Source organism: Talpa occidentalis, unplaced genomic scaffold (genome assembly GCF_014898055.3).
Source record: "Talpa occidentalis isolate TD23 unplaced genomic scaffold, MPIMG_talOcc4v2.1 talOcc4.3, whole genome shotgun sequence".
Taxonomy (NCBI): Eukaryota; Metazoa; Chordata; class Mammalia; order Eulipotyphla; family Talpidae; genus Talpa; species Talpa occidentalis.
Genome location: NW_023603184.1, coordinates 136,746,321 through 136,769,941, shown reverse-complemented (window position 1 = coordinate 136,769,941; position 23,621 = coordinate 136,746,321). Strand labels below are relative to the sequence as shown.

At 45.3% G+C, this 23,621-nt stretch overlaps 2 protein-coding genes and 1 pseudogene across 3 annotated transcripts; 1 reads left to right on the top strand and 2 right to left on the bottom strand.

Moving 5' to 3' along the window:
* Positions 1-7,371: 7,371 nt before the first annotated feature.
* LOC119254842 (protein kish-A-like) lies at positions 7,372-8,174 on the bottom strand. Its single transcript, XM_037521898.2, has one exon. It carries the CDS (start codon positions 8,149-8,151, stop codon positions 7,933-7,935), a length of 219 nt encoding a protein of 72 aa, XP_037377795.1. The 5' UTR covers positions 8,152-8,174; the 3' UTR covers positions 7,372-7,932.
* A 516-nt stretch (positions 8,175-8,690) lies between these two features.
* On the bottom strand, positions 8,691-16,257 carry CXCR2 (C-X-C motif chemokine receptor 2). 2 transcript variants are annotated; one of them, XM_037521897.2, is made up of 2 exons: positions 16,205-16,257; positions 8,691-9,787 (listed from the first exon to the last, which is right to left on the bottom strand). In XM_037521897.2, exon 2 carries the CDS (start codon positions 9,760-9,762, stop codon positions 8,695-8,697), a length of 1,068 nt encoding a protein of 355 aa, XP_037377794.1. In that variant the 5' UTR covers positions 9,763-9,787; positions 16,205-16,257; the 3' UTR covers positions 8,691-8,694. The 2 variants fall into 2 exon arrangements, with proteins under 2 accessions (XP_037377794.1, XP_037377793.1); XM_037521896.2 differs by lacking the exon at positions 16,205-16,257 and adding an exon at positions 13,910-13,972.
* Positions 16,258-18,056: 1,799 nt separating this feature from the next.
* LOC119255196 (pleckstrin homology domain-containing family B member 2-like) lies at positions 18,057-18,763 on the top strand (annotated as a pseudogene).
* The last annotated feature ends 4,858 nt before the right edge of the window (positions 18,764-23,621 follow it).

Here is a 23,621-nt window from a genome sequence, read left to right as displayed (position 1 = left end):
AACAAAGCCAGCTAAAATTGCTGTTCAGTTATTGTATTGATTATTCTGCCCTGTGATTGTATGCAAAAACAGGTAATATGGTTTATAAGTAGATTTAGTTTGCAAACTTTTGCTATGTAGTTGAAACAATTTGGGATCAAGGTTGAGAACTTGGTGTTCTTTTTTTAACATAAGTTCAACCAATTTTAAGATTTTTTTACCTGTGATTTTGATACATTTGCTGTCTTGTGTTAGCTAATGCTCCAGGTTTTTTATTTTTTTTCTTCTGGCTTGGCTAATGGACTATTTTCTAGTAATGGAAAACTGTCATACTGGACATTCATGGACAATGATGCTGACTAATTGTTGCTTCTCTTACACACATTGTAACCCTGAAAAAAGACTGCCACCTAAGACTACACCCTGAGATCTGTGCCACTATAGATATGGTGGAATAAAAATTAAAAGGGGGGATTCTAACAGGGTGGTCCCCAGGAAAGGGGGAGGTTCCAGGTTTCCCCCACCCAAGGGAGGGTGGAGCTGAGCAGAGAAAAGAAGCTGCAGAGGAGACTGAGGAAGGAAGGAAGCAGGATGGAGAGCCAGGAGGACACCTGGAGAAGGGACATGGAACTGAGAGACACGTGAGAAACTGCGCTTGCCTTTTGGTTGTGGACTGGGTGACACAGATGTGGGTGAGAGACCCATGGGGCGGTGACAATGGCGGTTTTGTCTTGATTTTGATTTTGCTCTTTTCCCTCCAGACTTGTCTGGTTGTTTCTGATCCTTTTCTGTGGGTCCCCACTGGAAGATGCTTTAGACTTGTGGCAGGTTTTGGGGCCCTGCTCTGGGCCAATCCCATTTGGATGGACTTCTACCCATGAGGGGACGGGTAACTTTGGGTGGTTGATTTAGAAACTATATTCTTTGCCTTTCCTGTATTGTTTCCTAATTGTATTAAAGTTCCTTCTCATTAAAGTTGCATATGTTTTGTGTTGATGCGGCGGATGGTAGAACCTATTTAGAGCAGGCAGGTTTGTGGGGTCTGGGCTGCCCCTCTTCCTGCCCTGTAACGAGGGGAGCAGCGTGAGAGACAGGAGAGGTCTGCTGCACCATGTGGGTAGCTCCCCTGCAGGTTGGGGATTGAACTCATGTTGCAGAGTCTGCGGATAGCTTTACAGTGCTGTGCTTAACCCCTTGCGCCACCAGGGAGGCTGTAAGGGCAGGAGGGGCCAGAGCAGGATCTCTATGATCCGAGGAGACACAGTAAAGTAGGAGAGAGAGTCCTGGAGCCCTGAGTGGCTTTTCAGGCTTTTATTAGAATTTACCAAGTACACAGCTGGCAGGCCTCCCAGCCCCCAGCAAGTCTTCACTCTATCTGGGCTCTCCGGCCTTCTCTGGTGGGCTCTCCTTCTCTACTCCACTTCTCGTGATTCCTCTTCTGCTGGCATCCCTGTGATGCGCCCTTGTAAGCCCAGTCTTAGCCCAGGTGTACCCACTTACATGTGCCCACACCCTACTCCAGGTGTCTGCCATCAGGCATGTATTCAGGACCCCAAGGAGCCATCATCAATGCTAATGGCGGGAGGGCAGAAAAGCCTGATATCATTCACTTACCCCACAGAGGCCCTCTTTATTATAATTCTTAAAAGCATTTTAATTTTGAATAGTACAGATGCTACAGAAAATTGTAGAAAATTCATGTTTATGGCTTAAAGAGTAATAGTGAATCCCAGGTATCCATGATCCAGGTAGAGAAGGAGGGTTATTGGTACCCAGACTGCTCCTTCCTGACAGATGGAAACCTAAGTAAATATTATCCAAATCTTTGTGATAATCCTTTTCTTCAGTCTGCACTTATGTTTGTGTGGAAGATTAGTATTGAGTCAATGTAGTTAAGCTGGGTTTCCTCAAATTCCGCTTTGCCTAGTTCCAGGTTAGCAGTGGTCAGAAGGACCGTATGTGAGATTTGGGATGTGGAAGTGGGAGCAGCGGCCATTCTCTTTGTACTCTGGAAGCTCAGAGCCAGGTACCAGGTGCTGTTACACGCTGTTGCTTATCCGCTGCCTCTTCTTATTGGCCTGGGCCAGGGTCCCTCTTATTGGCTGCTGAGCCAGGTGCGAGCTGACATCTGTGATGCAGGGTGCTAGCTCCGCCAGACGCCAGAAGGTCACCCACACAGGTGTCAGTCTGTCCTTGGAGGTGCAGCCTTATCCTCACTCTTCTTCATTCACGTCTGTAGGGGCAGGACAGGACACAGTGCAGGTTCTCTCTGATCCAGCAGACCGGGTAAAGGAGGAGTCAGAGTCCTCAGTGGTTTTGCAGGTTTTTATTGGGATTACCAGGTACACGGCAGGCAGGGGCGCTGGGGGGCCGGTAGGCTGGCAGGCTGGCAGACCTCCAGCCCCCAGCTGGTCTTCACTCTGGGCTCTCCGGCCTTCTCTCAGCTTCTGCTTCTCTTGCTTCCCTCTCGGCTTTTGCTAGCATCCCTGTGACGCTGCCCTTAAAAGTCCAGTCTTAGCCCAGGTGAATCCCATCTGCCCACACCCTATTCCAAGTGCCCGCCATCAGGCATGCATTCAGGACCGCAAGGATCCATTATCTATCCTGACGGTGTGAGGGCAGAAAAGTCTGACATTTTTCCTTACCCTACAATGTCCATCTTTCCTTCTTGGCTGTTTGTCCTGCTACTCTCAGGTGTTAGCACCAGAGGAAAAGGCAGCATTCTGACCTTTAACCAGCTCTCCCAACTGTGTGCAGTCCAATCCCCATAACGAACTCCTCCTCCTAGTGGTTTGGGTTTTCTAATTGAACCCAGGGTGATAGAGCTTGTGTCCTCAGTAGAGGGGTTAGTTTTGGCTGTCTTTGAACTTTGCATTGGGCTCTATCTACTGACAGATTGAACTTCACAATACAGTTACCCCATCTGAGCCTGCTGCCATACCTGTGCCCCTAAGTCCCAGCTGCTGAGGCTCCAACAACCTCAGTGCCAGGCACAGTCGAGTGTGGGCACTGACGTAGCTTGGCTGCAGGGTGGAATGCTGAAATATCCAGGTTCATTGATACGGAAAGTCATTAGAAAAACAAAATATCTAAAAAATCAAACTGAACTGGGTTTTTTTTTTAATATGCCAGTATCACTACTATCCAGCCATGAGATTTTGGTTAAATTACCTGGTTTGGGCCTGTTCCCTTGTTTATATATTGAAAGGGGCAGCCCCTGGCTATCTCTAGGTCTCTTCTGACTTTGCTGTTGCCTGGGGGTGCTGTTTTCTATGTGGGTCTCCATGAGATGAGTTTCAACGTGACCTGCAAACTGGGGGCACATCTTCCTATCACCCACGTAGGGTAAGGAAAAATGTCAGGCTTTTCTGCCCTTCCGCCATCAGGATAGATGATGGATCCTTGCGGTCCTGAATGCATGCCTGATGGCGGGCACCTGGAGTAGGGTGTGGGCATAGGTAGATGGGATTCACCTGGGCTGAGACTGGGCTTTTAAGGGCGGCATCACGGGGACGCCAGTAGAAGCCGAGAGAGAAGCCAGAGAAGCAGAAGCAGAAGCAGAGAGAACGCCAGAGAGCCCAGATAAAGTGAAGATTTGCTGGGGGCTGGGAGGACTGCCAGCCTCCTGGCCCCCCAGCACTCCTGCCTGCCATGTACCTGCTAAATCCCAATAAAAGACCCGCAAAAAGCCAATGAGAACTCTGACTCTTCATTTACCCGGTCTTCATGGGATCAGAAAACCTGCACCGTGTCCATTCCTGGACCCTACAACTCAAGAGACCGGAGGCTGACCCAATTGAATTAGCAAAAAGAGACCATCTTGTAGAGACTGGGGTGGGGGGCGGATAGAGGAAGATGGAGGGCAGAGAAAAAAGGCAGACAGTATAGGCAGAAGAACAGGTCTGAGGGAGCCAGAAGGGCCAGCTCAGAGGGTGCGGGCAGGTCTAAGCTGAAAGGTGTTGGCCCTGGCACAGTGGGACTGAGGCCTGGAAACACTGGAGGGGAGACACCAACAACTCAGGCAGGTCCTGGATTTGCCTTGTCCTGGTGATGACTTGGTTGGTAGAGTATTTCTGCCAAGACTGTCTTTATAGAGAGATTAACCACTCATTTTAATGCAACTTGGTCTCTGCCCCATTGCTCCGCCTCATTGCACATTCTTATTTTCCTTGGACAGTCACGCTTTCTCTAGACTTTGCGAGGGGAGGCAAGAGCAGACCTGGAACCGGAGTAAAACTCACTTGGCTTCCTCCCACTGACGCTCATTTCAGGGAGCGGGCTGGTCCCTCTGCCCTGCCTGGTGAGAACACCACCGCTCCCTCTGGCAACTCAGGTGTTTGGTAAAAACACGTCCCCCTGCCTTTCTCTCCTGGTGAATCAGAAGCTGTTCTGAAGTGTCAGCCAGAACAACTAAGTCACCATTGATCCTGAGCTTAGCACAGTGCTTGGCATAGATTAGAGTAAGCTAGAAACAAGGGGTTCTTGGTGCTGAATTAATCCTGCCTGCTGAATGCAAAAGGCAACGCTTTCCTGAGTTAGGAGTGGCCGGTGCCTGCTAGTCAGCACTCCAGCCCAGAGCTTGCTCCTGCCTTTCTGGAGAGGAGGCTTTTCAGAGCCAAGGTTGCTGACTTCAGGATCATTGGAAGGGCATTGGAATTTGGTAAAATTTTGGTGAGGTTTGGGAACTGTTCAGTTCAGTTTCCTGGCTTTCTCATTTCCTTTAGCAGGTTGCTCGGAGCCAGAGCCACCCTAACAAAGGCCAATCAGAAATATATCCTGTGAACAGGTGCTCAGACAGGGTAAAACCCTGTCTGTTTTGATTGTTGCTGTTATCTCAAAGTCCTGGAACAGTAAGCATTCAATAAATATTGCAGAAGGAATGAGTAAAATTCCTCATTTTGTCTGGATGACATTTTAGAAATCATTTCCCCCATTCTGCACTACTGCTAAACCCTGAGAGAGAGAGAGAGAGAGAGAGAGAGAGAGAGAGAGAGAGAGAGAGAGAGAGTGTGTGTGTTTTGGGCAGGAGAGAAGAGAGTGCAAGGGAGACTGAGCTGGGAGTTGTTGGTTGAGTTCAGGACAACCCCGGTGCGGCTGACTTGGTGAGCTCACCCAGCCCTTCTCAGGCCCACCCTTGAGGCTCTTGACTACTTTTTAACTCTGAATACATGAGAAGCTCTCGATGACCCCAGGCCATGGTTTCTTCCATGACAAATGTTCAGCAGCGGGAGTCTTGGGCTGGGGATGATCATGGTAGAAAGCTCCATCTCTATTTCAATCCTTTTTCTATGTTCCCAATAAACAGCAGAGAGATTTATGTAAAGACTCTCATTTGGGACACCGCCCTTCACCCTTGACCAACTTCTCCATAACAGTTTGGGTGCTTTTAATTGACAGTCATGAAATACCCAGCTAAAAGTGGTTTATACAAAAAACATTTTATTATCTCATTTAAAATGAATTTATAGGAAGGTGGTTCCAGGGTTGATTCAGAGGTTAAAACTTGCCTTTTTGGAACTAAGTTTTGTTTTTTTTAAATTGTGGCAAAATATACATAAAATGCAATTTACTATTTTAAAGTCTACAGTTTAGTACATTCACATTGTTCTCTAATGATCACCACTATCCCCCTCCAGAAACTTTTCATAATTCAAACTGAATTCTGTATCCATTAAACAATAACTCCCCAGTCTTTGGCAACCACCTTTTGACAATCTGTATCCATGAATTTGGATCTCATAGACTTGGAATCATACAATGCTTGTGTCTGGCTTGTTTCCCTTTGCATAGCTTCAAGGTTCATCCATTTTGTAGCTTATATCAGAATTTCATTTCCTTTCAAGATGAAATAATACTCCATTGTGTGTATTCACTACTTGTTGCTCACCCATGCATCTGTCAATCACCACTCAGGTTACTTCTTCCTTTCTGTTCTTGTGAATAACGCTGCTATGAACATGAGTGTACGAATATCTATGTGAGTCTGCTTTTTTTGCATATATGTTTAGACATGGAATTTCTGGATCACTTGCTAATTCTGTGTTTAATTTTTTGAGGAATTGCCACCCTGTTTTCCATAGAAGCCGAACTCCTTCACATTCCATTAGCATTGTACAGAAGGGCCAGTTTCTCCATATCCTCACCAACAGCTGTCTTTTATTGATAGTAGCCATCCTCACGATTGTGAGGTGGTATCTCATTGTAGTTTTGATTTGCATTTCCCTACCTATTGGTGATGGGCTATTTGTATAGCCCATTTTTGAAATTTTCTTTTCATTTTTTTGTGCTGTTGTATACAAATTCTCTGTATATGTGCATATTAACCCTTTACCAGATTCTGATTTGCCATTGTTTTCTCCAATTCTTTTAGCTCCTCTTTTAGCTATGTTAACAGTGTCCTTGATGCACAAATGTTTTTAACTTTGATAAAGCCTAATTAATCTATTTTTTCTATTCTTGCCTGTCATTTGTTGTCATAGCCAACAAATCATGGTCAAATCCAACATAATGAAGGTTTTAAGCTTCCTCCTGTTTTACGGTTTTAGCTCTTATTTTAGGTCTTTGATTCATGTTGAGTTAATTTTTGTGTGTGCTGTGAGGTAAGGATCTAATATCATTCTTTTGCATTGAATATCTAGTTTCCCAGCATGATTTTGTGAAAAACTATCCTCTCCCTATTAGATAGTTTTGGCACCCTTGTTGAAATTAGTTGATCATTTAAGTTTTGGTTTATTTCTGGGCTCTTTAGTCTCTGTTCTTTGTATCATTTGGGTAGGCCTGAACATTTTGGAGTTTTGGCCTCATTGTCATATAGTGGCTGCCTGCCTCAGTTCCACACATCATAATGTATAACCATATTCAAAAGCAAGAACCAAGGATGTATGTGCATTGTGTGTCTTTCTCTTTTTTTTAATCCTGAATTTTTTCCATAAGCCCCTTGACCCCAATAGACTTTCTCTTGTGCAATGATGCACTAAAGCCATTTTATACCTGCTTGTTAAAACAGATTATTATAAACAGAATGTTTTGAGCTGGTTGCTCATACCATCACATGAAATCACCATGGTAGGAGTATTTACACCATGGAGCCTAGAGAATGCTACACATCAGGACTTTCCCCTGGAGAGTGATTTACCAGCACACTCTTTTTTTTTAATGTACTTTAATTGTTCTATTTTGTTCTTTTCTTCTAAGAATGTAATATTTTTCAGAGAACAGTTAGCTGGTCAAATTTATACTTAAGACATTTATTCATACTTGACCAGAGATGTTTTATAGGCTACTATGTGAATTGGTAATTCTAAATTCTTTTGTTAAATGTAAATGTTTTCCTAATACTGCTCTTAAATTATATCTCATTTATCTTCTTCCTTAAGAACTGTATTGGTTTACTGTAAATTGTTTAAACACCTGCAGTAAAGTAGAAAGTTTGTTAAGCATAGTGGTACTCTGGTTCATGCTTGAAATGGTGTGGCCAGAAAAAAAGCAAACATTACATTAAATATGAATGCAATCCTTACCAACACAAATTGAAACTTTTTTCATTAAAAAATCTTAGTCCAAAAAGTCTCATTCTATAAAGATTTATCATTTCCAAATCACAGTGAAAGAAACTTGAGCTATTTACCAATTTTTTTCCTACTATGCGCTCTGAGATACCTTACCAAAAGCTGGTGTCCGATACAACAGAATGACATTTGCAGAATGCAATATTGTAGTGACAGTACTGAGGTTGTTACAGACATAGTAAACTCTTCAGTATTAAATGATTATATCCTAATTATTTATATAGAACTTTGGTCCAATAACAAGAAATAGAGAACAGCAACTGGAAATTTATCTCATTCAGTGTTCCAAGATAAAAGGGTAAACCATTCTTTCCATTATTTTCTGTTGATAAGTCCTTTTATACATTGAAATCTGATCGCTGTTAGATTCTGGCATTTTGCCAAGCTACTTTATGAAGAGGATGCTGAAGGCTATCACTATACAGCACACTGTTACATAAGAATTCTTCCGTTCACCAATTCTGGCACACTTCCAAAATATACCCAACAATTCAGTTTTATTTCTGTCCAGGATGTTCGGTGCCAAAGATTGGATGTAAGCACAGGTACCTATAAGCAGCAAGATTACAGTCAGAAGACTCTGAAAATTGAAAATGGCAGACATAGTGAGGCTGGCGAAGCCCCAGCCACATCACCCTTCTGGGTCCAGGATGGAAGGAGCATTATACCAGCACACTCTTGCCTGGAGGTCTTGTTAGTCAGAATCAGATGATATGCTCACTTCTAGCTTACAGGAGTCTTAGAAACAATCTGATTTTTTTGGCCTCTCTCTTGGGAGGTAGACACCCTAACAGGCAAGGAAACCCATGGTATTTGCCACTAATGGTTCCCAATAGTGGGAACTTTTTGTAGTCACTTCAAAGAATGTCCTTAAAATACTCCAAAGACAGAATGCTGTGGGGTCAGTGGCAGGATGGACAGAGCTCTAGCAGTTGACATAGTAATTACACAGTAAGGAGTGGAGCACCAGGCAGGCTTACTAAACCATACAATGGGGCCTGGTAAGAATATGGCTTCAGCAACTTCCTGTGACCACAATGGGGGCTGCCTTGGCACAGAGGCCATGATCATCCAGTGCCCATGAGCCTTGGCATGAGATGCTGAAAGGAAGGGAGGAGCCTCAAGGGGCTGCCATGGGGGTGGGGTTTTAAAGGGTCGTTGACGTGTTCCCTGAAGAAGAGCCAACAAAGGAAGGCCTGCCCTCCTTGGCCAAGTACTCCTTGCTGATCAGGCCATGGCTGGCCATGATCTTGAGGAGGCCGTGGCGAAACTTCTGGCCAATGAAGGCATAGATGAAGGGATTGAGGCAGCTGTGGAAAAAGCCCAGAATCTCGGTGGCATCCAGGGCCCGGCCAATGTGGTTGCGCCGTGCACAGGTTTCCTGGATCACCCCCAACCTCATGAGCGTGTCCGCCACCAGCACCAGGTTGTAGGGCAGCCAGCAGAGCAGGAAGATGAGCACCACAGCAAAGATGACCCTCATGGCCCGGTGCTTCTGCCCCATGTGGGCGGCAAACAGTGTGCGCAGGGTGAATCCGTAGCAGAACAGCATGACCAGCAGTGGCAGGAGAAAGCCAAATGTCTGGGGCAGGGCCCGCATGATAATCCGCCATTTTGTTGTATTAGCTCCCATGTCCTCATAGCAGACTGGGCTGAAGGAGGGTGGGTGAATTTGCTTGCGGAAGAGGAAGAGGGGCATGGACAAGATAAAGGACAAGGTCCAGATGCCTAGGCAGATGAACTTGACCCAGTGCCGCTTCTGGGTCAGTGTGCGTGTGGCGTGGACAATGGCCAGGTAGCGGTCCACGCTGATACAGGCCAGCAGCAGGATGCTGCTGTAAAAGTTGATCTCCTTCAGGAGTGAGACCAGCTTGCACAAGGTTGTGCCAAAGATCCAGCCCTTTGCCTTGGAAGCAGCCCAGATAGGCAGGGTCAAGGCAAAGAGGAAGTCAGCCACGGCCAGGTTCAGCAAGTAGACATCGGTGACAGAGCGGCTGATCTGGCTGTATAACACGACCAGAATCACCAGAAAGTTCCCCAGCAGGCTCAGCAGAAACACCAGAACATATATAACAACCACTGCATACTTGTTGATTTCCCAAGATTCTGGCAAGCAGGGGGCAGAGTCTGGTTGAATATCAGGCAGTTCAGTGTTGTAACTGTAATTACCAGTGAAGTTTTCGAAGTCATAATACTCCCAGTTAAAAGCTTCCATATTTGAGGTACACTTAAATCTTGGCCTAGGGAGAGAGATGATGGGGTTACTGCGCAGCTAAGTTTCCCCAGACTCTAGCCTGACACCCCATGAACCTCAGGTAGGAGTCCTTGCACTAGTTTGTATAGCACATGGAAGTAAGTTCACCTCAGAAAATGGGGCTCTAAAGTTATGAAACAGGGCCTCCCTGGTGGCACAGGTGTTTGAGCACAGCGCTGTGAAGCTGTCCGCAGCCTCTGCAGCGCCGGTTCGATCCCTGCCGGCCTCTGAGCAACCCACCTAGTGAGCAGCCCTCTCCTGTCTTGCCCGCTGCTCCCCTCAGCAGTGTACTTCAGTCCTTCTGCCTGCTCTGCTCCCCACTCTGTCTCTGGTGAATCCTCTCACCCTCCCGCGCATCTGGCCTGTACCCTGGTTCTTGTATAAATAAATCTTAAAAAAAAAAAGTGAAAAAAAATAAAGTTATGAAACATATTTAGGGGTAAATGATCTGTCTTACGAACAGAGTACAGTCCCTTCAAAGTCAGAGAGAGAGGTCCATAGCACTTCTCATGGTGTCATCACCCAAAATTTGTTGAATCCCCTCTGGATCCAGGACTACTTGTCTGGGATGTCTCAGTGGTGAGCATCTCTGACAGTTGAGGCTGGATTTAAAGTTAGAAACACTTTCAGTTCTCAGTCTGGGAGATGAGGCAGGCAATCCAACTGGGTTGGAACCCTAGAAAATGATGAAGGTTTGACTACACAGCTGAGAGTTGAATCCTTCTGTCCAACTTTCTGAAGGTTAATAGAAGCGTTCTGGAAAGACAGTTTGTGTGATAGAGCATAGCATTTCAGGAGGCTTGAGCAAGAGGCATATTTACAGTTGATACAGGCCACCATTTGAGGGGAGGGTTACAGGTCACCTGCTCTGGGGATGTTTGTGTAGTCTGAAGAAATATACTAAAAATAATAAGGAGGTGACTGACTTTCTCCAAATGGGTAGAATGAACAGGAGTGAGCAGAGAAAGCCAGGGTGCTGCCAGCAGGCTGGGGTGGGGGCAACAGGAAGCAGAGAAGACAGGTGGAGACACATTATCCATGTTTCGGTGGGGACCCTTCTTGTCCTGCCATTGCATGCCCTCATCCTTCCCTAGCTCCCCTGCACCCTCGGGTAAACCAAACTTGGTGGGTTCTGCCCTCATTACAGGGTAAGAGAGAACCTGCTTCTAGGGGAAGCTGCAGCCATTCTGACCTATTATCCCAGTTTTCAAAGAGGAAGTAAACTTACATAAACCAGCTACTGAATTAACTTCCTTTTGAACCACAAAATACATCATGTTAGTGCTACTTCTTTATTAACAGATATGACAATCCTATCACCATACCCAAGTCTCTGCCCACCTGAAAACAAAACCCAGTGTTATAGAGTAAAGAAAGAAGTAAAAGGTCCTACGAAATACTTCACACTTGCTGGAAGGATGGCAATTTTTTAAAAAATGGACAATAAAGATATTGATGTGGATGTGGAGAGATCATATATATATTGCTGGCAGGAATGTGAACTAGGGCAACTGCTTTGGAAAACAGTTTGGCAGTTGTTCAAAAATTTAAATCATATGACCCAGCAGTTCCACTGCAAATAAAAACACAGGAGAATTGAAAATGGCCACACAAAGACTTGTAAGTGAGCACACACAACAGCATTCTTCATAATAGCTAAAAAGTAGAGACAACCCAAATGTCCATCAACTGGTGGACAGATAAACTGTGTACACATACGATGTAATATTATTTAACCATAAAAAGGAATGAAGTACATCCTACAACATGGATGAAACTTGAAAATGTTATTCTAAGCAAAAAAAAAAAAAAAAAAAAAAGAAAAGAAAAGAAAAAAAAGCCAGAAACAAAAGACTTCATACCATATGTTTCCATGTAAGTGAAATGATTAGAATATGCAAACCAGTAGAGATAGAAAGTAGGTTAGTGGTTTCCAGGGGCTGAGGAGAATGTTACTGAGTACAAAATGTCCTGGAGTTTGACAGTGATGAAGGTTGTACAACTTTATGAATATACTAAATACCACTAGATTGTCATATTAAATGGGTGACTTTTATGGTGTGTGAATTACATCTCAACCAATGGGTGTATATCCTTTCAAAGCAAATACAAATATTAAAATAACAACAACAAAGTCCTGGAATTTTTTTTTCATTAGTAGAAGAAAGTTTGTTATTGTCAATCCTATATAGCAAAGTAGAAAGCTGAATGGGATTAGGAGGACCTGGAAAAATATTGCCCACTCCCCTGAAAAGTGATAGATTTCTTAGCCATCACCTTGCTGGGAAGGTATTGCTTTCTCCTAAATGATGGAGGGCAGCTAAGCTGCCTGGTCAGCATAATGAGACCTAGAAAGAGGTGATAATGAGGGTGGAGCCCTGGCTGGTTGGGAGGATATGATGATAGGGGGCGAGGCAGATGGTACAGAGAGAATACCTGTCAGTAAGACCTGAGAGAAGCCACTGACTCTGCAGGTCCAGGACCAAGAACAAGTTTGCTCAGAGGACCAGAGTATGGCTAAAGAAGTCATGAGGTCAAGGGTGAGTCACCTCTAGAGCAGATGGTCAGAGATGTTAGTAATGGATGTGATAATCAGGAATGATCTTAAGATCCATGTGTCAACATGGAAGCAGATCATGAGGGATGCAGGGAACAGACTCCCACGTTTATAGGCATCAGCTACTAGAAGGCAGGGCTGGGCAGCTGCAGAAACTGCCCAGAGGAGAAGGCAGCAGTGGTTAATTATGTTTTACAGAAAATCCTCATCTGGATAATCCAGTGCCCGGCTGAGCTGGAGATGTAAGGGTGATCTCACACTCCCACGTGAAGGATCCACTTGAGGTCCTGGCCAGAGACCATGCAATGCAGAATGCAGAAAAGAGAGAACTGGGAGAAGGAGTGGGTGGGGTGGAGAGCAGGGGCATTAGGTCGGAGCAGAAAGATATCAGAAGGTTAAACTCCATCTCTGTTGTCTTAAGAACAGTTCCCCTTTAAGATGTGAAAGACCTTCAAGAGCAGGACCAGTAGACAACAATCCCAGTCATGGGAGGGAGGATGTTTTGTTGTTTGTTCATTTTTAAATTTACTAATCTCTAGAGAGGATGTTTTGACAGTTAAAGGGAGAAACTAAGAAAAGGGAGGTGACACATGTAAAATCTGCTCTGTACAGGTATCTGATGTTCCTTAGTCATTACAAATAGACATGACTGGTTTCTGCTTACTGTTGAAGATGGGCAGAGGCCCAGAAACCAGTCGCTGTGAGTACTGGGGTCAGGAGGCAATCATGTATGCATGGCTCGTGCTCTACGTTCAGGCTACAGACCTGCTCCACAAAAGCACACATCATACATTAAATATATTTGTAAGCTAAGTTCTTGAGACTAAGTCCACCTGTACATAGTTCATGTCCACTGCTGGACGTTTTGTGCTTTGCTTTCTTTCGTATTCTATAGGCCCAGAATTAAAGATATTTTCAGGAGTGATAAACCAAAAGACCTTGACCTGGCTGGTCCCTATGGACCACCCAGACATACTTTCAGTGACCTAGCAGCAAAGTCCCCTGTTAAGCAAATCTGCCAGCCCCTTAATGACTCACGTAGTATCAGAAACCCCATGGATGGGATAATTCTAATTTATTTCATGAAAATGCTACAGAATGGAGACATTTATAAGACCCTAAACACTTAAAGCAACCTTTTTAACAACAACAAATTCAGTTATTTTAGTTCAATTCCAGTATTCTTTCTCTTTATAAATATAATCCATGCACACATTTGCATTTAATATAGGGGAGCAGGAACCTGACAATGTCTGGCTCTTGCTCTGACCCACTCCTTTCAAGGCAGGGGAGCTGGCTGACACTGGCAGGAAGGAGGTGGCAGTGTCAGTTGCCTTAAGTGACTGTTCACAAAGGGTGCAGGGAAGAGGGACGGGGGTTCTCCCTTTGGGGTTGGGAGGCTTAAAGAGAGAATGTAGAGACTGAGGAGGGTGGGCAAAGGCCCACCAAGGGTGGGGATAGATCCCCGGGGTAAGTGGAGTTAGTTTGTCAAGGGAGACAGAGAACAGAGACATTCTGGATGGTGGCAGGAGTGGGCATGCCAAGACTTACCAGGATTCTGAGCTTTTCACCTGAAGACACCTTCAGAGGTTAGATGAGCAGACTCACAGGGCGGTGTTGATGAGAACCCAGTGGAGGAAGTGCGTGGTGGATTTGATTACTCAACTCTGGGGTGGAGCCCTTGAGGGTGCAGGATGTTTTAATAAGTCAAATAATTAATTTCCAGGTCAGCTCTTTGGTAGCTAGTCATTCGATGGACAGGTGGGCTTCATACTGGGAAAGGACCCATGCCTTTTCTAGACAATCTTTCCCTTTCACAGATGAGGAAATTTAGGCCCGCGTCAAGGAAATGCTTTGCCCAGGACCGCATGGATTTCTTTTGTCTTTGCCCTGATCTCAGCTGTATTTTTCAGCTGACTTGTCTGTCCCCTCACTTCAGCTGCCTCTGGCTTCTCTGTCCTTACTTTCAGCTGCCCTCCTGCCCTTGAAGGTCTTTCACATCTTAAAGGGGAACTGTTCTTAAGACAACAGAGATGGAGTTTAACCTTCTGATAGCTTTCTGCTCCGACCTAATGCCCCTGCTCTCCACCCCACCCACTCCTTCTCCATGCCACATTCCTTTGAGAACCCCTTCCACAATAGGGGCCTCCTTTCTCCTGTCTCGTCTTTCACCTCCCTCCACAAACATCCACCCTGACCATGAGCCCCTCTTAGGGTGCTGCCATTCTTCCTTGGCTTATACATTTAGGATTGGGTCTGCAGTAGCTACCATCGTGGGAGGTGAGACTTTCTGATTTGGAAAGAGAGCCTTTACTAACTGTAAAAATGCTATCCAATTCCAAGTACATTTTTGAAAACTGTTGAGTGACTCTAAGAATATGTTTTGTCGCATTTGCTATTGTTTCCAATCAGAAGGATAATAGAGGCAGACCAGGGAATACTAATTAACCATCCCCTCTTAACCCTCAATGAACCTAATGCCCTCCACTATTCTGACCCCGACCTATAGCTGCGTGTATCCCAGGGTTCAGAGAATGCTCAAAACCTGTGGCAAACTCACCGAAGAGGCCTGCCGTGAGGAGAGAAACATCAAGTTCCACTGTTTAACAAATGTTCTCAGGGATTGCCACCTCTCTCTTCCCATGTTGCGATGAGTCCTGGCTAGGTGAGTCTAAAACCAGATGCTCATCACACGTGGAGAGAGAGAGAGGGGCAGGTAGGAGCCAGCTGAGTGACTCTGGGCAAGTGACTTTTTCTTTCTGAGTTTCAGTTTTCTCCTCTATAAAATGAGGCGAATGATTTTTGGACAGAGATGAAATGAGGGTTTTCCTAAAAGCACTTAAGTCACATACAGCGCATAGTGTTAGCATCCTTGTCATGACCATTATTATAGAAATAGTTGATAACTATCAGCCAAAATTGCTCCCAATACAGGCCCCCATCAGAGGATCTGATGGCTGGCCAGTCAGGCTGATTTGATGCGTATCTTAATTTGCTTAATAATTAATTACATCAGTTGTGCTGTTGAGTGCTACCCATGTTCTAGCTTCTGGGAAAGTATCATTTAATCCTCACAACAACCCCATGAAATATACTTCTTCTGCATGAGGAAACTAAGGCTCTGGGAGTTAAGCAACTAACCTAGAATGACACAGTAGAATTAGGTTTAAAGCAGTTTTAAAGCAATTTATTTTACTTGCTTTCAAGTCCTATATTCTGTCCATTGCAAACTGGGATTGGGGCCCAGTCTCAGGTTTCTGAGTGTTGTTAGTCCCCTCTCTTTCCCAGACATAGATTTGACATTTCCTAACCGATCCACTTTTTGATTCATCTGATTAAAGTTAATTTCATTTCCACTGAGCCCACCACATGCCTGGGGGATAGTGGGATAAATAAAGGACTGGCTTCCAATCCTGGGCTGTGCTTGGTGAGGGTGAGCTTGGAAAAGTCATCATTCTCTGGACCTTGATGTGGTCTTTTGGAAAGTGAGGAGATTCTTCTATCTTGTACTCTCCAATGGGGTAGTTACTAACCATTGGTGGCTACTTAAATTTAAATTAATTAAAAATTTAAAAATTTAGTTCCACAATCATACCAGCCATGTTTCAAGTGCTTGATTGTCACTGTGACTAGGGGCTACCGTTATCTACGACAGAGCAGACATAGAACGTACCATTATTGCCGAAGTTCTTTAGTTCAGGGCTGCCTAGGAGGAGACTTAGTTATCTGTAGCTCTGAGCTTCTGCAGTTCATCACCTCAGTTCTCAGACAACTTGGAGGAGGAGACCGAAGTTTCCAAGACCCATCCATGTCCCCAGCAGCCCTAAGACTGCACAACTCACCTACCTGTTGCAGCTGCCGTCGTGACTGGAGTGGCTGCTGATGCCTCCACTGTGACTCAGGGCTTGGGAGAAGTTGGAGCTGTTGGACAGGAACAAAGTGAAGCAGGCTTTATGGGGAAACTTCTGACCTGGGATTACCAAGGGGAAATCCAGGAGGCCCACTAGGGGAGGTGTTCCCACAGAGGAGAAATGAGGTCTATCCTTGGACTTCCAATTCCAAGTCCAGGCTCTCCCTGGTGATTCTGTAACAAGTGCTGGGAATTTTCACCCTTGCCTGTCTAATGGCTTCTGGAGGAGCAGCTATTCTGGTTTTGAACTTGACTGTTTTGAACTTGCTCCTCCTTCTTTATAAGGAAGATATAGGGCTCCCTCCAGTCCCCAGTTGACTAACTTGGCTGAACTTACAGGCACACTTTCTTCTTTCCTTCTAGGGTCAGCATGAGAAGTGTTGCTCCTTCTCTTTCTGGTTAGCCCCTGCACCTGCTTCTCATATCCAGCATCCTGATTCCTGGCCCCTCTGGCTCTCAACCCCTTTCTCTTCAGCCCCTGACCTTGCTCGAGTCTTCCTCACCACGCTCCCTCTGTTCCCTGAGCCCTTTAGGTGCTGACTCCTTCCTGCCTTTTCACAGGCAAACTTCTTCAAAAAGCAGAGGGCAGTTGCTCTCCCCCTTGGAGACCTCTTGTTCACTGTCAACCCACAGCAACAGGCTTCCTTCCCGCTGCTGTGCTGAAGTGGTTTTTGTTAAGTGGTTTTTGTTAAGGTTACGTCTGATTGCTAAATCCAATAAAGACTTTTCTTAAATAAAATTGCTTTAATATTACCAAAAATAAAGCATGCATGTTGTGAAGAAAATAGGTGACACAAAAATTTACAAAGTAAAAAAAAGCAACAAGCCACCCCAAAACAAAGGCATACAAAGTAAAACTTGTAAGACTGCTTTCCTCCCTCTGCTCATCCATGTCTTTTTTTTTTTTTAAAGATTTATTTATTTATTCATTTATTTATTTATTTATACAAGCACTGGGCACAGTCAGAAGCGCGGGAGGATGAGAGAATTCACCAGAGCCAGAGTGGGGAGCAGAACACGCAGACTGACGAAGTACACTGCTGAGGGGAGCAGCGGGCGGCAGGAGAGGTCTGCGTGCCATGTGGGACCCTCCTCTGGTGGCCGGGAAGCAGCCGGGGATCGAACCGGCGCCTCAGAGGCCGCGGGCAGCTTCGCAACCCAGCGCTCAACCTCTGCGCCACTGGGGAGGCCCTGTTCATCCATGTCTTATGTACATTTCCCAGACTTTCCCCCATGCATATACAGACACACTTTCCTTCTTTAATAAAAAATTAGTTCAACTGGTTAAATTGTTCTGTGCTTTAACAACGTGTCTTGGACTGTTTCACATAGTCTGGAGCCATCTGACTTTTCAGTCACCATCTAGTAATAGTCCATGCTATGATTGTGTCATGATTTATTTGATAATTAGCTTACAGATGAGTATTTAGGTTCTTGCTAAGAGCATCTTTGGATGTAGATTTTGGGCAACTATATGAGTATTTCTGCAGCTAAATGATAACTTTTCAGTCATATCTGTGCATGCTTAAATTTGGATAATTTCATAATATATGCAAATCAAATAATTATGCTGTATGCCTTAACCTTAAACAGTTATGCATACAATTATTTCTCAGTAAAACTGGAAAAAAGTAAAACAAAAAAGAAAAATATGGATAAGTACTAATTATATTGCCCTTCAAAAAGATTGTACCAGAAGTGACCCCACTGGCAGCTGGTACAGGTGGATGTGGTTGATTCAGGCACACCAGCAGTGTCCTCTCACCATTCCGTTGTTTTTTTTAGGGCATGCCAACAGCTTGTGTGTTCACCGGTAACAAGAAGGCATTTGTAAAGAGAGGATGGTTGCTGAGACAGAGGACGATTTTAAAGGACTATTGGAAGAATTGGCTCATTCTGTGCTCAGATGGCCACCTGGTCTATGACGATGACCTGAGCAGGCAAGGCGTTGAGGACATGGTCCACATATCAGAAGACTGTGTCAACCTCTGCATGGGGCATGAGTGTCCAATGCCAGGATATTCAGCCTCCAGATGGAAAGCCAAAAGACTGTATGCTGCAGATTGTTTGCAAGATGGGAAAGCTGTCAATGTTTGTGCAGAATGTACAGGTGACTGGTCTGGAAATTTACACTCCAGGATTCCAGGACAAACATAGCTGTGTTGGCTCAGAAGTCATGTTTGATGAGAAGGTCATGGCTTCATCCTCACTCCCTTATGCAACTGATTCCACACTAACCCCCAAGGTGTCTGACTGTGATCCACACAGGGGCATATGCTCTTTGGAATTTAAGTAGTTGAAGCTGCAAATGGGCAAGTTTATGCTCTGCCCGGCCAGTGCTTGCCTACAGGAATCATGGACAGCAACCTGCCAGCCAAGTCTTCATTGGTGAGTGGTACAGAGGCAATGACTGTGATCTGGTGGTGGGCACGCTGGCAGGCAGCCACATGCATGACCTCAGAGCCTCTGTTCTAGCCTCCTTGAAATCTTGGTAAGCATCACTGCTCTCACCTGTGTGCAATGATATAATTTTCAGGGCATTTCTGTTGGTGATAAATGTTTTAGATAATAGTTTAAAAGTACTTTTGAAAGCAGTGACATTATAATTATAATGAATCCATGTAAATACCACAGAGAAAGGTTTGCATTGCTGTTTAGCGAAACACGGCCTCTTTAACAGTGCTGGCTTTTCCCCAGAGTTTCCTTCATAGGACTCTCAAAATAGTTTATTTGAACATAAACACCTGTTTTGAAAGGCATTCTCTTCTAAGAGTTAGGTGTAGTGCTTAAGGGATAATTAATTTTAGTGCTATGCTAGCAATATGGTGATGGATGGATGAGTGGTAAGAAAAACTGCATCTTCTTTCAATTCACTGCAAACTTTCACAGCTCAGACCAGTGCTGGCTGCGTGTTGCTTCAGGGGTTGCAGGATGAGCTACCAGCAACTTCTCCCAAAGCAGCGTTCTGGAGCCTGAGGGTGTCCGGAAAAGCTGGCTGCTCAGGATGCTGAGGGATAGTCTCCCTGGACAATGAAGCTTGATCTTTTTCTTTTTGATGGCTTATGGTAGTAATCACTGGGAGATATCACAAATTAGGATTTTATTTGAACCTCAAAGTTTTTATTTTTAGGAATGTCTAGCTATGTAAAAAAGAACACTATATGATTCTATATAGATGTATACATTGCTGTAGAAATGGTGACATGAAGTCATAACAAATGTGTATTGAAAAAAATTTTTGTCAAGGTTTTATTTATTTATTTTTGTGTGGAAGAACTGGGGTGCAGGCCAGAGGTGTGGGGGTGTGAGAGGATTCATTAGAGACAGACTGAGGAGCAGAACAGGTGGATCTACTGAAATACTCTGCTGAGGGGAGCTGTGGGCCAGACAGGAGAGGTCTGCTGTGCCACATGGGCTAGCTTCCTGCACAGGGATCACCTGGGCCACCAGGGAGGCCTGAAAAAAATTTTTGAGCCTCAAAGTTTTGGGGTTTTACCTTTAAAATTCAAAAGAGACGGGCCTCCCTGGTGGCACAGGGGTTAAAATCTCAGTGCTATCAAGCTATTGCGTCACCGCAGCACAAGCTTGATCCCCCCGCCCAGGGAGCTAACCCACAGGGCGCAGCAGACCTCTCCTGTCTTGCCTGCTGCTCCCCTCAGCAGTGTATTTCAGTTGATCCATCTGTTCTGCTCCCTACCCTGTCTCTGCTGAATTCTCTCACCTTCCTGCACTTTTGGCCTACAACCCAGTTCTTCTATGAATAAATAAAAATAAATCTTAAAAAAAAATCATAAAAGGCAATGACAATGATAAAACAGGTGGAGGAAGATTTGCTTTACTCAGTGACTTTATGGTTTTAGTGTCTGCTTGTGAATTTCTCTGCCATGAAGCATACTTCGAGGTCACTTTTCTACTTGTTGAGAAAGTTATGTTGAATGTGTGGAGGGAAAGTGAAACAGGACCTGCAGTCACAGTCTCCCCATGTGAGGCCTCTGCTCTACCTGCTCACCCTTGGCCAGTGCCCCTGACTCCTTGGCTTCTGCCACCACCCAATGGGGCCCAGTGTCTTTCACGTCTCTAGCTCTCAGCTTCACTAAGCTTCTCTCCTAAGTGCAAACTCCCACATACACTAACCTCTTAAGGGCCTCCAAGTGCTGCAGACTCCAAAGTCGACCCGCCTCATGGAACCCCCTGACGTTCTCCCGAGTGTCCTTCCAGCCATTCCTCCACCCAAGCTGGACATAGTCATGTCCCCTACGTGCCCCTCGTGCTTCCTCTCCACAGAGGCTGACTCCTGTCCATCTGTCTTGATCAGTGAAACTGCTCCTCACCATCTCCACAGTGTTAGCAACGCTTTGTTCTCTCTCATCTAATGCAAAGGCCATGCCAGAACTACGGATTCCAGAGTGGGCTGTGTTCCAGCCCATGACGTCACTGAGGGGTTGCAGACCTGGGCAAGGTATTCAGTCTCACTGGGTCTCAGCTTCATCATCTGAAAAGTGAGGGTGATGAGTGCAGCTACTACTGCAGAGGACTGTCACGCGGATGAAAAGAGTCTGTATTTATAAAGCACTTAGAACGGTCTCAGCTTATAGGTTGCCATGGCTACTGTTACTATCAACTGCTACCACTACCCCGGTACTGTTCCCCTAAGTAACATCTGCTCCCCTTCTTTTCCCCCCTCAATCCATCTTCCACTTTGTTGCCAGGATTATTTTCCTAAATTATGAATTGGATGATACCTTTTCCCCTTCCAACGCTTCAAGGGCTCCTGTTACCCTGAGGTGGCGTCAAACTCCTGAATAGGCACCTGGTCATCATGCACCGGGTCCTGTGTGCTTTATTCTCCAGCCTCATTACAGTATGCCCCCTCCCTTAGAGCCGTTAACTCCAGCCATCGGGAACCACCTGCAAGGCCTCCCCCCACCTCCCCAGAGGCTCTTCTGTTACCCCACGCCCAGGTATGCATCTCCCTTTTCCTCAGGGTACTCTCCCCCCTTGATCTGGCTGGCTCTCTCTTTCGTTTCCCAGTTCAACCCAGTTTCACCTCCACAGATCACCACGCCTCTCTGTAGTCCTCTGCACCCCAGCTTACCTCTATTGCAGCATCATTGGTGGGGTTTTGTAATCACCTGTTGGCAGCTTCTTCCTCTCCATTGTGAGGTTCTTGAAAGCAGAGATTTATACATGTGTATTTTATCTCTGTACTCCCAAACCAGTTACGGTGTTGGCATATCCAGGAGCTTAATACCATTTTGCTGAGCACTGAATGAATTGACCAATTGGGGAAAGTGATGTATGACATCTATTGAAAAAAGTAATTATGTAGTCCAGTTTCCCCAGGGCAGCCCCACCTGTAAGCACAAACATCAATAGTGATAACCCCAGGGCACTGGCTCAGCCCCATGGGCACACACGGGGCTCCATCCCAGCCTAGTGCTCCCTGGGGTTGGAGAAGTCTTTTGGGGACATTTCTAAAATGCTCCTCTGGGAGCTGCTGTGCTGGAGGTGTCCCCTGGAGCCGGTGCTGAGGGACTGGCACCTTCCCAGTGCCAGGGTCCAGGGCGGTCTCTGGTAACCTTTGTGAGACTCTTTGCAGGAGGAGGGTCCCCAATGTTTAACAAGCTTTCCTGGTTTTTCTGTGGAGCTTGGTGTTCTCCATTTGGACTTGGTGAGGACTCTTTGGGGGGCAGTGTTGAGCTAGAGGTTGGTCCTCAGCATTATCCTCCTATCCCTCCCAAACAGGCAGAAGGTCAAGTTCCCCCCTTTCTGGCCCCTTATTTCCTTCTAATGAGTTCTCGTTCAGGAACATCTTGCTTCCTCTTTGACCATAGCCCTCTTCCGCATCTGTTCTGGAAATCCTACTAGAATATGTCTTCTGCTGGAATAAAGGCCTCACCCTCACAAAAGTGTCTGAGCAAGTCTGGCCTCTAGGAAGGCCCTGCTGCCCTTTAGGGTAGGGTAGGGGTGATTTTGTTGCCTGATTACTCTGGGAGCTCCAATCCTGCCTCCCCTCAGCCCCTCCATTCCCTGCCCCCCACCTTGTTACTGCCTTTGCTAAGGAGAAGTTCTTACCAGCTCTCCAGGGAAGGAACTGCTATTGCAAAACTCTTGCTTCATGACATGTAATGGGATGCAACTCTGGGTGGTCCTAACCCCAAGAGGCAGTCCCCTAGCTCTGGTAAGAGTCACATGGTTGCCCAACTACTGGCAGGCCATGTGAGATGGAGGGCACAGGGGTAGTATGCATGACTATTTAGGGCCACAGAGTCAGCCTTAAAGCCCAAATAGGCAGCAAATAGCCTTGTCATTGAGTGGGGCACACTTCTTCTGAAAGCCTATTTTCAGAAACACCATAATTGAGTACCTGGTAAATGACTCACAATTTGTGTAGGACTTCTCAAGATGCCAGAGGATATGAGCCCTCATCAGCTGTCTTTATTGAAGCCCAGCTGAAAATGCTCCACACACAGATCACCTGGACTAGCATCTCCCTTCAGTGCTCATGCTCAGGACTCATCATATCACCGCAGTGGTGGGGCGTGAAAGACAAAGGGGCCCAAACCCCCATGTCTGTGTCTTTTCTCCTGCCCCCCAAATCAGTGCTCTAGGGAATAACTGAGATGCCACACACTGTTGGTGTGTGTGCGTGTGTGTGTGTACAAAGTACAACTTCTTTGAGTAGTTCTTTGGGGAATAATTTAGCAGTTTCTTAAAAGTTAAACACACACACCTACCAGTCATTTCATTCCTAGGTATTTACCCAAGAGAAGCAAAGGTATATGTCTGCACAGACACTGATCCACAGATATTGTAGGACACTTATTTGTAATAGCCCTAAATTGGAAATAATCTAAGTACAAGATCTGGCAACAGGTAAATATGTAAATAAATCGTAGTATATCCATGCAGTGGAATATCACTCAACAAGAAAAAGAACTTTTATTTTTTAGAAAGGCACATACAGCACCTCATTTGGATATGTCTGGAGCCTTGGAAACCTGACTGCCCTATAATTTCCTACAAATGGATTTTGAGAACTTGTTTGGAGGTTGTAGCGGGGAAGTGCGGCTACTTGTATAACCTTGACTAAAGAATGATCCATCTCATCATGCTCAGCGAAATAAGCCAAAAAGAAAAAGAAAAATACTGGATGGTCTCACTCATAGCAGGAATCTAGAAAACTTAAATAAGGGACCAGGAAAATGAATATAAGAAAGTGAAAATCAAAATCAACAAAAAACTATGAACCAGAGACACTTTTTGGGGGGTGGGGGGGCGGGAGGGGAAGGATTGGGGTCAGAATGGGGCGTTTGCAATTGTATGGGGGAATATAAAAATAAAATTTATTAT

Bases quoted from the DNA above. Each gene is read 5' to 3' on its own strand.
- LOC119254842 (XM_037521898.2), bottom strand. From the start codon at position 8,151: ATGTCTGCCATTTTCAATTTTCAGAGTCTTCTGACTGTAATCTTGCTG.
- CXCR2 (XM_037521897.2), bottom strand. From the start codon at position 9,762: ATGGAAGCTTTTAACTGGGAGTATTATGACTTCGAAAACTTCACTGGT.